Source organism: Cornus florida, unplaced genomic scaffold (assembly GCF_030987335.1).
Source record: "Cornus florida cultivar Cherokee Brave unplaced genomic scaffold, ASM3098733v1 CherokeeBrave_3.0.0_Hap2_Chr11, whole genome shotgun sequence".
Taxonomy (NCBI): domain Eukaryota; kingdom Viridiplantae; phylum Streptophyta; class Magnoliopsida; order Cornales; family Cornaceae; genus Cornus; species Cornus florida.
The window spans coordinates 127774384-127788202 of record NW_026775581.1 but is presented as its reverse complement, the minus strand read 5'-3'; the positions used below and the strand labels follow the sequence as shown (position 1 = coordinate 127788202).

Sequence of the window (13819 nt, the reverse complement as noted above, 5' to 3'; positions counted from 1 at the left end):
TATCTTTGCTCCTGAGCACTCTTGTTGCAGTTGAAACTCATTTATGGTGTCACTGCACACCGGGGAGACAACTGCATTTTCTTTTTTTCTAGTCATGAAGTAAGGAACCAGTTAACCTTTGGCTTGCTTGTACAGCTTGTAGTCACGATTTTGTTCTATGTCAAGTATCTATAAGCTTCACAGGATTACTTCATTTTTCACCCAAGAACCGTAGGGGTGTAAAAGTGTGTCCAGTGAAGATTAGATTTCATTTGATATAATTTACATTCAGGTTCTTCACAGAATTCGCCCGGCAGCCAAAATGGGACAGACGACCAAATACAATACAAATCCCAAAAACAAGCAAAAATCTTCTAGAAGCCCGTCTGAGTTGGTGCTGCTGAATGAAGTAAACAGCTGGTTCCTATGAGGATCTATTCTGTTGCAGAAAAGGTAAAATCATCTTTTATTTTGAGTCCTCCTGTCCTTACTGGAGTTTATTCTCTTTTTGCCAAATGGAATTTCTTATCATTCGACTTTTTCCCAGAGTATGGAAAGTGCATGCATCTTCTGAGTTTTCATGAACATTAAATAGCAATAATACAAGACAGGTTGTCATACTTGTATTACACTAAAGAAATTGTTCTCTTCTTATTGACTGATGAGGTTGTTTGGCTCTTAATCTATCTATATTCCTGCATTTATCAATGTGTCCTGCTGCAATTTTCTATTATTTAGGGAAAGAATGTTCAATTGTAAACTCTCCGTTGCCCTTACGAAGAAAGATGCTTTGAAAGAAGTTAAGGCAAAAAATACCTTTTTCTTCTTCCAGATCTTAGATACCTTTTCTCTCTTACCCTGTATTATATATATTCAATGAAACATTGGTATTTTTGATGAGTTTGGCAGATTGTGGAGAAAATCCTTATTAAGTTAAGAATATGCTAATCTTATATGCTACTATCATGAATTTTGAGAATTTACAATAGAATAAGCTTGGAGATACGTCAATGGTTTTGGACTGATTGTATTTAAAAAAAAGGAGAGGAAAAATGTGAGCTCATAAAGAATTACAAAGTTTGTTTTCTCCTCTGCCCAATTGGCATTACAAAGTTGTGGATGGATAAGAAGGAATTGGAATATGGCAAAGCAGCCATAAAAGCAAGGGGTCCTGTAGATGATACCCTCCTCTTTTTCTTCCCACCACTCTCTTCTTTTCTTTCCATATTTTGACTCACTAGCCATTATTTCTTACCCTTGTGCTTCGTTTGGTACGAGGGAAGAAAAATAGATGGAAGGGATAGAAGAAGAGATTAATAAGACATTACTAGAGAAGAGATGGAGTCTTTCCCATCAGAACCCAAACATGCGCACAAACTCGCATCAAATGAATCAAATGTGTAGAATTTGGTGTCATGGTTATCAGTTTTGACAAGGCCTTACTGGAAGTATGCCCTGGTTCTCTGGTGGCAATGGCACAAACTTTTAGTTCTGACGGGGCAATAAGAATTGAATCCTTAACTTCAACCTTTTTCTTGTACTTTTATCACCATAACACTGTTGAATTGACTTTTGAGCAGGAATGTAAAATATTTACCAAAGAAAAAAAATATTAAAATTTAACAAAAATAATTTATCCATTAATTTTTAAGAAGATATTTTACTGACTTGATGAGCTTGATCTTGACTTTGATTTAGATTTCTGTCAAACGCCTAAAAATAAAAATAAAAAATTATTTTGAAACAAACAAAATAAAGAAAAAAAAATAGAGAAGAAATTACAGACATCACCTCAAGTATGGCTTAATGTCAAAGAGAAAAAGTAACAAGAGGATTTAAGTTAATGCGAGAGAATTAAACTAAAATGTATTACAGACAGTTTACACGTTTTGCAGTGAGTTGCTTTTGAGTATGTAATGAAAAAGCAAATAATGAAAAGTTAGCAAGTGCATGCATTTAGAAAAGAGAACCAATAGATTATAGTGAGGCTATGACTACGAGTAGTAAAAAGATAGAGATTGCTTGTCAAATCATGCAAACAATTGGTGGATGAGAAAATGATACATGGATCAACTAGGTGGAATTGCATATTGCTTTGTCACGGATTAGTGAAAAAAAAAAAAAATGAAAAACAAAAAAACATTGATATAGGTGGAATTGCATATTGCTTTGTCACAATGCTTTTTTGTTTTTCATTTTTTTTTTTCACTAATCCGTGACAAAGTAATATGCAATTCCACCTCTCTCTCTCTCTTTATATATATATATATAAACAAAAAAGCAAAATGAAAAAGAGTTGTGATGATAACAAAGAATGCAAAAATTATTAGTCTTTTTAGAGCCCATATTTTAGTTACTTCAAAGAACATCAAATGATATTTTAAATGGTTGAGATTAGATACTCTTAAGGACACTTTAAGTACTTTTTGTTCTTTGAATTTAGTTTTACAATTATCTGATTCTCAAAAAGACATTATATGAACTCAATTAAAAGAGTTATTTATTATGAATTAGTTTAAAAGAGTTATTTATTCGAAATTAAGATTTAGTTGCTACAGCGTTAGCTCTCTAAATTTGCCAAAAAAAAAAAATTTAAAATTTATTTTTGGTGTCATAATACCAATATAATTTTTAGAATAAGAAAATAAAATGAATTCGTTATATACTGAAAACAATAACAATAATTATCACATAAACGTGGTTTCCATAACTCAGTGTGTTAAATGGTAAGATTGAATTCAAATCCAATCTTTATAATTTTTTATAAAAAACGAAAAAGAAAAACAGATGTTCCAAAATTTGAAGGTATTTTGTTAGGACTGTGAAATGGAACTAAATAAATAAGATTAATTGCACAAAAACTTCCACGTGAACAGTAATAAATTTTCATACCACCTCCATACTAATAACACTTAATTACTTTCGTTGTTTTTTTTTTTTTTTTTTTTTTTTTTTTTTTTCCACAATTACTAAGGTCGTTATCGTTGTTTGCGAATTTTCATCTGTGCAAATTTTTATCAAAGATCGTTTCATAATTAATTTTCATTCTAAAAAGTGTGCAATTTTTTATAATTTTTATAGAAAAACAAGAATTGAATTTTTTACTATTTCTTTTCTTGACACGGGTAAATCAAGAATCAATAAAACTACGAGTAAAACAATTGGAGATAAAGAAACAGAATATAATATATATATATATATATATATATGTATGTAGTGGACAAGAGAGAACAAAAGAGTTGTTGGGCTTTTGGGGCATGAAGGAGTGGAGTTCAATTTTCTGTTGTCTGTATCGTCAAAACACAACCATTATCTCTCCCGTTATTAGAGAGCCAAGCCATGACCAGCTCTACCTCTCGCAAGGTCTTCCTCTCTCTCTATATTCCTATAGGCATATATGCACGCGTTTATATCCGCTATTATTGCTGTTTTTTTATTTTATTTTATTTTTTTATCTATTATGTAGTGATCTCCTTGTGTTCGTCAGTTCTTTCTCATCTTCAATTCTGATTTTGTGTTCAAAAACAAATTGGGTTTTGTGCTTTAGGCTCTAAGCAAGATTGCTTGCAATCGACTCCAGAAAGAACTAGTAGAATGGCAGGTCAATCCGCCCGCTGGATTCAAACACAAAGTCACCGATAATCTTCAAAGGTCAGTCCTAGGGTTTATTTTTATTGTTCTGTTTTGTTTGGTTCCTTAGAAAATATTTGGAAAACAAAAAGAGGGTAGAATTTTGGATCTTCCTTTTTTTTTTCAATTTTTGGAAAGGGTAAATGAGGGGTATCGTAATAATGAAATTATACTTCTGTGAATCATAATTATTTTTGGGATGGTTTTTTTCGATATAAAGGTGGGTAATTGAAGTAAATGGAGCTCCAGGAACTCTCTATGCTAACGAAACCTTCCAGCTTCAGGTGGATTTTCCGGAGCATTATCCTATGGAAGCTCCACAGGTATACTGGGTTTATCAGATTTTGTGTTCATTTCATTGTTTCTCACTCTTGTAGTTGTCATGATGATGATGTTTTGTCCTGATTTTAAATTTGATTTGAATCGACTGGTGAACACAGGTTATATTTCTGCATCCAGCTCCTCTGCACCCTCATATTTATAGCAACGGTCATATTTGTTTAGGTAATCTTGATGATGCTGATTTTACTTCTATTATTGGTACGAGAGAATTCCTGTATTGTTCGACTAACATTTGGGGCACTTCTTCACAAATTGAATTATTTCAATTCCCTTTTGATCTAATGCCTTCTCCAATGATATGGGGTTAAAATTATCACAAAACATGTGGTATAAATATGTTTTATCGACAATGGTATTGTATATGCATATATCATAACCTTTGAAATTAATCATCGGTGCATTTATTTCCCTTCAGTTCTTTATGATCAATATATATATATTGCAGATCAAAATTCATAAATTCTTGTTGACTTGGCATCACTTTTTTCAAAATGAGTGTCGTATTGTAGCATTACCTGTTGAGTTACATAGATGCATATTTTCAGTATTTTTGAGCATATATATATATATATCTTTCTTTACAAATTAGCAAATAAGGAAATACCAAGCTCTAGCTTGTTCTGATGGTGCTGCACGTTAAACATAATTTCTAATGGTTGCTTCATGCCTATGCCTTTTGTATCCCAAGTTTAAACATTGTATTTTTTTATAAGTTTGTCATGCTGAATCTTTTTATTTTGCTATATAACAGAAAAAATAAACTAGCATGTCTCGTTTTTGAGTCTTTTTCTTTTTGCCTTAATTGTGGATCAACTAGTATGATATGTTCAGGATGCGACTTCACTATGAATGCTATTTGCTTATATTGTTAGATTAAATGTTGAATTAGAGGTGAGGCCCAGGGAGAAAGGTCTAGGCTAAGAGGGACTAAAACTAAATATATAGAATATAATTTTAGCAAAATTACAAAGATAAATGGGAATAGTGAAGCTTGAGATTTGAGGGGAGAGATTCCAAAAAAAGTGAATAGTTATGCTACTAAACTCAATTATTCACCAAAGGGAGAGATTGGAGATGATATTGCTCATAGGATTAAAGCATGATGCATTAAGTGGCAGATTACTTCTGTATATTGTTTGAATTAATGTTAGCTCAAATTGAAACATACTTTATATAAAACAAACATTTGACTAGCCTTACCTTATGAGACAAAAATGTTGAGTGACTAAGAAACATGTTTATAATGTGAGATTGGCTGAGGTGTAGTTTCTGAGATAGATCTATTATAACACAAGAAAGCATAAAATTATACCCGAATACAATGGTGAGAAGTACTGATTGGAAGAAAGAAACGCAACTGATTGGAAATACTGAATTCATCAGCTACATTACTTAGCAGCAGTTCTTCCGTCCATTGGGTTAGGTTAGACTACAGGATTGGTCCATGCTCTGGTAGATACATCTGGTAGATGTCATTATACCATTTTAAATGGTTTGCTAGATGTTATATTGTTATATAAGTGGATGGTAGACATAATATAGGCGGGCTTTGGGTCTAGAGGGCTTAGCAAGGAAGTGTCCTATCATCTAATCCTGTTGCTGCAATTGGATATATATCAAATCATGCACTGGAGATATTATGTCTCAGACTTGTAGTACATGTACTAGAAACAAAGTGGATCATGCTTAGGAAGTCTGACTTAGCATAACTGGTCTAGCTTTATCAGCAACATTGCAGCAGCATTTCTTTGTATCAAGGGCTCAGTCTGGGGAAGAATATCTGCTCATTGCGCTTATCAGTTATCTGAGCTAGATAAAGACGCAAAAGTGCAATGAGGTTTAAAAAGAAAAAAACAATTCAAGTGGACTTTTACCTGGTGGCTGATGATGTTAGCTATAAAATCTGGACAAAGGTTCTTGTGAATTGTGCTGCATTGGGCGCTTGACTTTCATCTGAGTGTTTCTGGATGGTTTTAGTTGTCAAATCAATTCAAATGGGCGTTTCAAATGTATTTCAAAGGACTATTACCACTCTTCTTTTTTTTTTTTTTTTAATCCTCCAGTAACCATAATGGAAACAGACAGAGACTTACAAATAATAATTAGTTTTGTTTTCTCAGCAAAACGGGGGAAAAAGAAGAAAACAAAACTACAAGGAACTGCCAAAATTGTGAAAAGGAATAAAGGATAATGCCTCGTGGCTGTCTAAAACGGGCCAGTTTTTACATGGTCACAGTTTATTTATTTATTTTTATTTTTTTTCGGAGTGGGGGACTGCTGGTAGAGCTGGACCGCATGCTCCCTATCTGAAGCCTTGCTATAAGAGATGGGACTACTATACTCTGATTTCTAGGATTTCTTTTTTAGTTCATAATTTTGTGAAAGGATAAAATATTTTGTTCATATTATTTCTCTTGCTTAATGAGTTTAGAAGTAAGTACTTTTTAAAGATGATCAGGAATAAGGAAAAGGAAAAAGAAAATGGCGTGTAAAACTAAAAAATTTTCTGCCTTCTCAAATTTCCATTCCGTCCTAACTTTCCATGGCAATTAAGGAAAGAAGAGTTCCTTTACATTATCATCCTCTCACTAAATTAGAAAATCAAATAGAGACCTAATGACCTTTTGACTAGGGACTTTTACAATGCTCCTTTTGATGTAGCAATGATCTTGCTGAAGGACAGTTGGGCAGTTTTTGAGGATTAAATGTTGCCTTACTCTTTTGTTTCTACTTAGCTCAGCTCAGGTAGGGAGAATAAAATCACTTGTCCGCTGCACTCGATATCTGACGTGCATTACCCACCCCTTTGTTGTTATTAGTAAGATAGAGAAAATGAAGTTGCTTGCCTGAACCTGTGCCCTGAACTTCAAAAAGTAAAAAGGAGCTGGGCTAAAGCATGGAACGTCGGCCATATGTATTGGCAGGGGGCGGGGAGAACCCTCTTTAAAGAGACATGGCCCGAATGAATTTGCTGTTGACTTGCACACGTGTCTGAAAATAGTAATTGAGAGAGAGAGAGAGATCCACCAATCTGGTTGTTCGCCACATGTAAGGCTGATTGTTCTAAAATTATCTTTAAACCTCAGTTATTGGGACTGAATATTTTAAGCTAGAATCATATTATGTTGAAAGGTCTTTATGAATCATATAAAGATTTTACCATGATCATATGCATCCATTGAATATATCTATCATTTTGCATTTGTACAATTTGGAAAGCTGAAGTTTAATATTCACTTGCTCATTGTGTTGTGTAGATATTCTGTACGATTCTTGGTCCCCAGCCATGACTGTTAGTTCTATCTGTATCAGCATCCTTTCAATGCTATCAAGTTCAAAAGTGAAGGTTTGTTTCAGTTTAATTTAAAAGCTTCTATGTACATTCTATTTCCCCATTCAGATCGGTTCATGCTCCCAGCATTCTGAATGGTACTGGGGCATATTTTTTATTTAATGCAACATCTAAACAAGAGAATTACCTTATTTTGGTAAATGTCATCCCCTGATATGAATTTGAATCAAATGATCCATAAACTTGTGTACTGGGGATTATCCATTATACTTTTCTTTGGATTGTTCTCCAACTAAAAGCATATGAGGCATCAATTTTATTGGTTTTGATCATTGTATGCAGCAACGTCCAGAAGATAACGATCGCTATGTAAAGAACTGTAGAAATGGCAGATCTCCTAAGGAGACCAGATGGTGGTTCCATGATGACAAAGTGTAATCACAATATCGTCTTCCACATCCTTGAAATAGCTTAGACGCTTCTCTTCTTTAAAGAAAATGCGAACACAAAGAAGGGCGAGGTGGGAAAGGAAAACAGGGTCAGTTTCTATCTTAATTGCCATGCCGATCATTGGCAATGCCTGGTATTTGTAAATGAGGAACAACTTCTTTGTGGCTACTCAAAGCTCTAGCTTATGCTCTGTTTTACAATTATAAATAATGACGGAGTTCATAATTTAATCGATGTTTCTGCTAGTATCACTGAAAGAATCTTGATATATAGTGTTATCGTATCCTTGTAGAAGTTGTGAATTTGTATTTTAGTGATTCCTATTAAATACAGGGATCACCTCATTTCAGCCTGCTGTTTTGTGAGAAGAACCCTAGGCGTTCAAGCTCTATATGATTAGTACCCTCTTGAAGCATCTGTCTCTGATTTTTCATCATGAACGCTTAAGACCCAGCATTTGAAAAAATAACTTAAAACATGTTCTTTGTTGTACTTGGTATGGTGGTTGCCAATACTGTATATGCTTATTAGTTATTACATGCAAGAGCTACTAGAAGTTGAGGATTTGTTAACGGACTTTAAATTTATTCCCAGTTATAAAAACAAAAATAAAATGTTACACTGTTCTCAAGTCAAATTAAACAGAATTATTGGAAAAAAGAAAAAAGAATAAAAAACTCTAGATAATATAAACAGAAATCCTTCAACTCTTATCCGTTATATACTGGCTTCCTTCCCTAGAAAAGACAAGATGATAGGCATGAAGACAAACTCAGTTGAGCGAATGGAATCAAAGCAAGTGACAAAGTCAGGGTGTGTGTGTGTGTGAGAGAGAGAGAGAGAGAGAGAGAGAGACAAGGCAAGTGCAAGGGTGGCGGTTTCTTCAAGGAAAACAAAAAATAGGAAAGAAGTAAAAACTGAACTGCAAAATTTTCTGCTGCCTTTGTGAATAGGCTAGAGCTATTCTGCTCGTTTTCTAATGTTCCCCAAATGAGACGTCAGTGTTAGAACTTTGCTAAGGGCAATATTTTGAGGGTGCGTGCTTTTGCAGCCAGCTTGAGCCACCGTATTCATAGCTTGTGGATATCCAAGGAAGTTGAGGGACTGAACTAGGGTTAGCAGAATCACATGCAGCCCTCACGGACAGCCCTACATAGTCTCCAAGTTTTGATGATAAACAATCCCGTTCTATGACTACCTTAAACCGAGTAAAAAACTGGAAATAAATTGTTTAACATCGTGAATTATCACTCGACAAAATCACAGTAGACAAAACTTTTTCTCTTTTTCTTCTATGGGAGCACTGGTCTGCTCATATAGCTAGCAGAAATTGGTTAGGTCCATTACTATGACAACCCCATCACTACGATAGAGCTATTAATCAAGTACGCAGCAATAGCTCTATCACATTCACATTACTTCTCTTATGCGGGCATTTATCAACAAGTACATTTGTCTCTGGATAAATACACCTTAAATTCGTGCTATATTTGACCAGTAAAACAAGGCATTTCTTTTTTAGTATATCCATATGTGATAATATCATCATAATATATAACATTTTCCTACAGCAATAAAAATTTGGCATTTGCGAGTAAATCCAAACCCTAACAATTGACATATCAATAACAATGCTATGTACTCCAAACAAACTCAAGATTCCCAATAACTCACAGGCTTTAATATATATATATTGTGTTGTGCTCCAAACAAGGAGTGAAAGCTTGGGTGACATATTACTCCATCCAATTTTTTTTTGGGGTATCCCTCACCTAGGGCAAGGCCATTAAACTCGTACAACCAATTTTGCCATAGATGAAGTTATTATGAGGATTAAAGATCACCTGGCAACTAAAGATAAAGCATGACAACACAGGTTTCTAACCTTTGTGCTTGAATGCATACTGTAAATTTGAAATGCAGTTAAGCAAGGTTCCTAAACCATAAAATAACAAGTTGTTAATTAAGTGCAAAATCTATATATGATGTCAGTTTCCACCTAAATCATATTATATGAACTACTGGAGAATAGATGAGTTTTACATGCCGGAAACTGATCATTTGTTTATTTTTTCCCTCAGTAAACATTACTAAAACAAAACAAGAGCTACAAACAAACCCCTCCCCCTCCCCCCCCCCCCCCCGCGCCCAAAAAAAAAAAAAAAACGCAGATACGGTATCATGAATTTATCTTAGATGAGAAAACGCATAAACCAATTAAAAACAAGCAAAATTGCTTGACGAAGGCATATAGAATTGCATTAACTCTATGAAAGATGAACTAGGAAGTATAAAGACCTCTAAAAGATCATTAGCAGACAACGAATGGTGCAACTTCATATCCCATGTCTGCCTATGGCATTCTGTCCAAGAGGATTGAAGAGTCCCATTTGGAACTGAAACCTGCCAATCTGAAAATACAAAAATCTAGCCACATTATTCAATATCCAGAAATCAATGCAATTAAATTGAAAAATAAATTTGAAAACAATAATGTACTAATTCCACACTTAAAAATTAATTTAAAAGCAAATTTTCCTCACCTAAAAGTCAACATGGCCTTGAGCAATATGATTTTGAGGGGATGAGAAGAATCTGAAATATTGGGGTTTATATACTGCTCTTCTGATCACTTTGGATCACATGTTCTGAAACTCTTAACTTGTTTTAAAGGTGCCGAATGTCCTTTGGCAACCTGAACATGTTCTGAAAAGCTTAGCTTCAAAAACATGAGTGTCGAAACAGAAATCACAAATTCCCAATGTAGCAGTCTGCAGTCTCACCTTTTCACTTAGAGAATGGGTCAACACAAAGAATGGTTCTAGCACAAAGAATAGCACTGACCCTCAATAAATATTACCAGTAATCCCCACAAGAACATGATCCATCCCTGAAATGGTGAAATCTATTAATGTCTCTAACAATAATCACCCTTGAAACAATTTTACAAATGAACTTGAATGCGGTATGGCAGTCCACACAAACTCGAAGGTTCTTCTTCACCCTAATGGGAGCTCCTGGTGGAGTAGCAATCAGCCCAAAAGCCACAGCAAGCCTCTCGCTGTGGTAGGAAAGAAGAAGCTCCTTTTCACTCCGTTCCACATCATGGAGATCAATCTCCGCCATGGGAACATAACCAGCTTTATTTATCAGGTCATTCAGCTCATCAAGCTTTGCATATATCTCCTCACTTCTAGAATGGCTTCTGTCTCCAACAATAAATGTGTATACTTTGTCTTTCACCTCAATCCAGCTCATCCCTGGTTCCTTCTTCACATTGCTGTCTTTCATCAGTCTTCTTACCTTTGCGACACTTTCCCACATGCCTGCTGATGCATAAATGTTTGCAAGAAGAACATGGGTACCGGATTTTTCTGGTTCAAGAGTGAAAAGCATCTTGGCAGCACGTTGGCCTAGCTCAGTGTTCTTATGAATTCTCGCTGCACCAAGAAGTGCCCCCCAAACAGAGGCATTGGCTTCAAATGGCATCTTATTTACAAGATCCATTGCTTCATCCAATTTCCCAGCTCGGCCGAGGAGATCAATCATGCAAGTATAATGTTCTTGCATTGGTTCAATCCCAAATAGGTCTTTCATTGTTCCAAAATATTGTTTTGCTTCAGCTATCAAACCTGCATGATTACATGCACAAAGGACACTGACTAAAGTTACATGGTTGGGGGAAACACCATGTTTAAGCATCTCATTGAACAAATGGAGGGCCCCTTTTCCATGCCCATGTTGAGCAAGTCCACCTATCATTGCAGACCATGAGACAATACCTTTATCAGGTATCTCATAGAAAGCACACTCGGCCTCATCTATACTTCCACATTTGGCATACATATTGACAAGAGAATTCCCAGCAAAAACATCTGACATGAATCCCAACTTCAAGATGTTAACATGTATTTGTTTCCCTTGTTCATATGCAGATAGATTTGCACAAGCATTCAGGAGAGAACTACAAACAAATGGATCTGGCTTGAGCTCCATGTCTTGCATTCTCAAATAGAGCTTTAGAGCTTCTTCTCCTTGTCCATACTGAGAATAAGCCGTGATCATAGATGTAAAAGAAGCCAGGTCTCCAAATGGGCATTCTTCAAATACTTTTGCTGCATCTTCTACATGACTGCATTTTCCATATGAATCAATAAGGCTGTTTACAACATAAATATCAGATTGAAACCCTGATTTTTCAGCAAGTGCATGAATTTGTCCAGAAACACTGGCAGCTTGCAAGCTAGCTGCAGAGTTGAGTACTGTAAATAAAGTTGTCTGATTGAATCCTATTCCTTTATTGTACATCTCAGCAAAAAGGGAAAGAGCTTCCATATCATTCCCATTATGTGTGTATCCAGATATTATAGCATTCAGTGTAATCAAGTCCTTCTCTGGCATCAAATCATAAACATTCCTCGCATCCTTCATCAAATCACACTTGCAATACATATCAATTAACCCAACACTCACAAATGGATCTAATTCTATATTCATCCTTATTAAACTACAATGTAACTCTCTACCCAAATCTTGAAGCCTCAAGCCAGAAGTAGCTTTCAGAGCACTTGATAAGGTGAACATATTTGGGCGAATTCGTGACCATTTCATTTGCCCAAACAACTCCAAAGCCCAATCATGGTATTCATGAAGAACACAACCAGCGATAATAGCATTCCAGGAAACAATATCAGGTTCTGCAGTTTCTTCAAAAACTGCAATTGCATCTTGAAGACTTCCTACTTTTGCATACATGTCAACAAGTGCATTTAACGAGAATGGATCAGAATTATATCCAAGCTTTATCAAATGTGCATGGATTATATTTCCCTGATCAATATCCTCCAGCCCTGTGCAAGCATTTAATATACTTGACAAGCTATACTCATCTGGTTTTATTCCACCTGAAACCATTTCTTGAAACAAACTCACTGCTTCTCCAAAAAGATCATTCTGCACATAACAAGAAAACAGTGCATTCCAGGACACAACATTCCGTTCAGGAATCCCATCAAACAATCTCCTCGAATTCACTAACTCACCACATTTTGCATACATAACAACCAAAGTATTCGCGACAAACACATCGTTCTCAAACCCAGTGACAACCACAATCCCATGAACTGCCTTCCCAAGATTCAAGTCCTTGGCAATCGAGCAACCCTTAAGCACACTTGGGAAAGTAAAATTATTACACCTAATACCCAACGAGTGCATTTCACGGAAAGCCAAAAGGGCTTCTTCGCCGAGCCCATTCTGAGCATACCCAGATACCAAAGCAGACCAAGCAACCAAATCTGGTTCGGAACTTTCGTCGATCAGCTTACGGGCATACCCAAAATTTCGACACTTTGAGTAGAGATGAATCAAATGGTTCCGGATCTTCGTGTCTCCAGATAATCCAACTTTGGTTATGTGAGTATGGATTTGTAGTCCGGGTCTTAGAGACTTGGTTTGGCAGAATTGTGACAAGAGCTTTGAGTAGGAAATAGAGGTTTCAGCAAAGTTGTCATCTTGGATTAAGCTTAAAATACTGGAGGTGTTTTGTGGGTCTCCGATAGATATAGAGGAGGTTTGTATATGTTTAGAGGAGCAGATAAAATGGGGACAAGAAATGGATTGTTCAAATAGCAGGTAAGGTAGTTGGTGAAGAGGTTTCTGGAGCGAATAAAACCACCGAATCTTCATGCTCCATTTGTTCAAAGGCCAGTTCTTAGGTTCGTACACCCTCATGCGACGCTGATAGGATAAATCACAGCCGTTCAACATGTTAATTAAGGCTTCGTTTGGATTGATGGATTTAGAGGGGTTTGGAGAGAAAAGAAAGGGAATGACAGTGTTAAGTGTGTTTGGACGGAGAGAATAGAAAAAATTTGAGGAAAAAGGAAACGCTTTTAAGTAAATTTTTCATTAAAGACAAAATTAACCTTTAACAAAATTTATATTACATTCAAGTCCTAAGTCAATAATATTAGGACGCAGCTTTTCTATCTCCTATTCTCTCGCATCTGCAAATCAGAATCGCCACTTTTATATCTCCTCCTCTCGTGTCTGTGGCTTCTCCAGCTTCGACTTTTCTGCAGCGCCGGCTTCGCATCTTCTCTTGCTCCGACATTTAGGTTAGAG

The 13819-nt window shown here is 35.6% G+C and overlaps 2 protein-coding genes across 3 annotated transcripts; one reads left to right on the top strand and one right to left on the bottom strand.

Moving 5' to 3' along the window:
* Positions 1 to 3191: 3191 nt before the first annotated feature.
* LOC132283429 (probable ubiquitin-conjugating enzyme E2 16) lies at positions 3192 to 8042 on the top strand. The gene is made up of 6 exons (XM_059785372.1): positions 3192 to 3342; positions 3527 to 3630; positions 3830 to 3932; positions 4050 to 4113; positions 7209 to 7297; positions 7586 to 8042. The coding sequence occupies exons 1-6, from the start codon at positions 3319 to 3321 to the stop codon at positions 7679 to 7681; spliced, it is 480 nt and encodes a 159-aa protein (XP_059641355.1). The 5' UTR covers positions 3192 to 3318; the 3' UTR covers positions 7682 to 8042.
* A 1811-nt stretch (positions 8043 to 9853) lies between these two features.
* Positions 9854 to 13579, bottom strand: LOC132284987 (pentatricopeptide repeat-containing protein At5g04780, mitochondrial-like). 2 transcript variants are annotated; one of them, XM_059787137.1, is made up of 3 exons: positions 10477 to 13579; positions 10237 to 10388; positions 9854 to 10104 (listed from the first exon to the last, which is right to left on the bottom strand). In XM_059787137.1, exon 1 carries the CDS (start codon positions 13460 to 13462, stop codon positions 10550 to 10552), a length of 2913 nt encoding a protein of 970 aa, XP_059643120.1. In that variant the 5' UTR covers positions 13463 to 13579; the 3' UTR covers positions 9854 to 10104; positions 10237 to 10388; positions 10477 to 10549. The 2 variants fall into 2 exon arrangements, with proteins under 2 accessions (XP_059643120.1, XP_059643119.1); XM_059787136.1 differs by having other exon boundaries at positions 10237 to 13579.
* Positions 13580 to 13819: the final 240 nt, after the last annotated feature.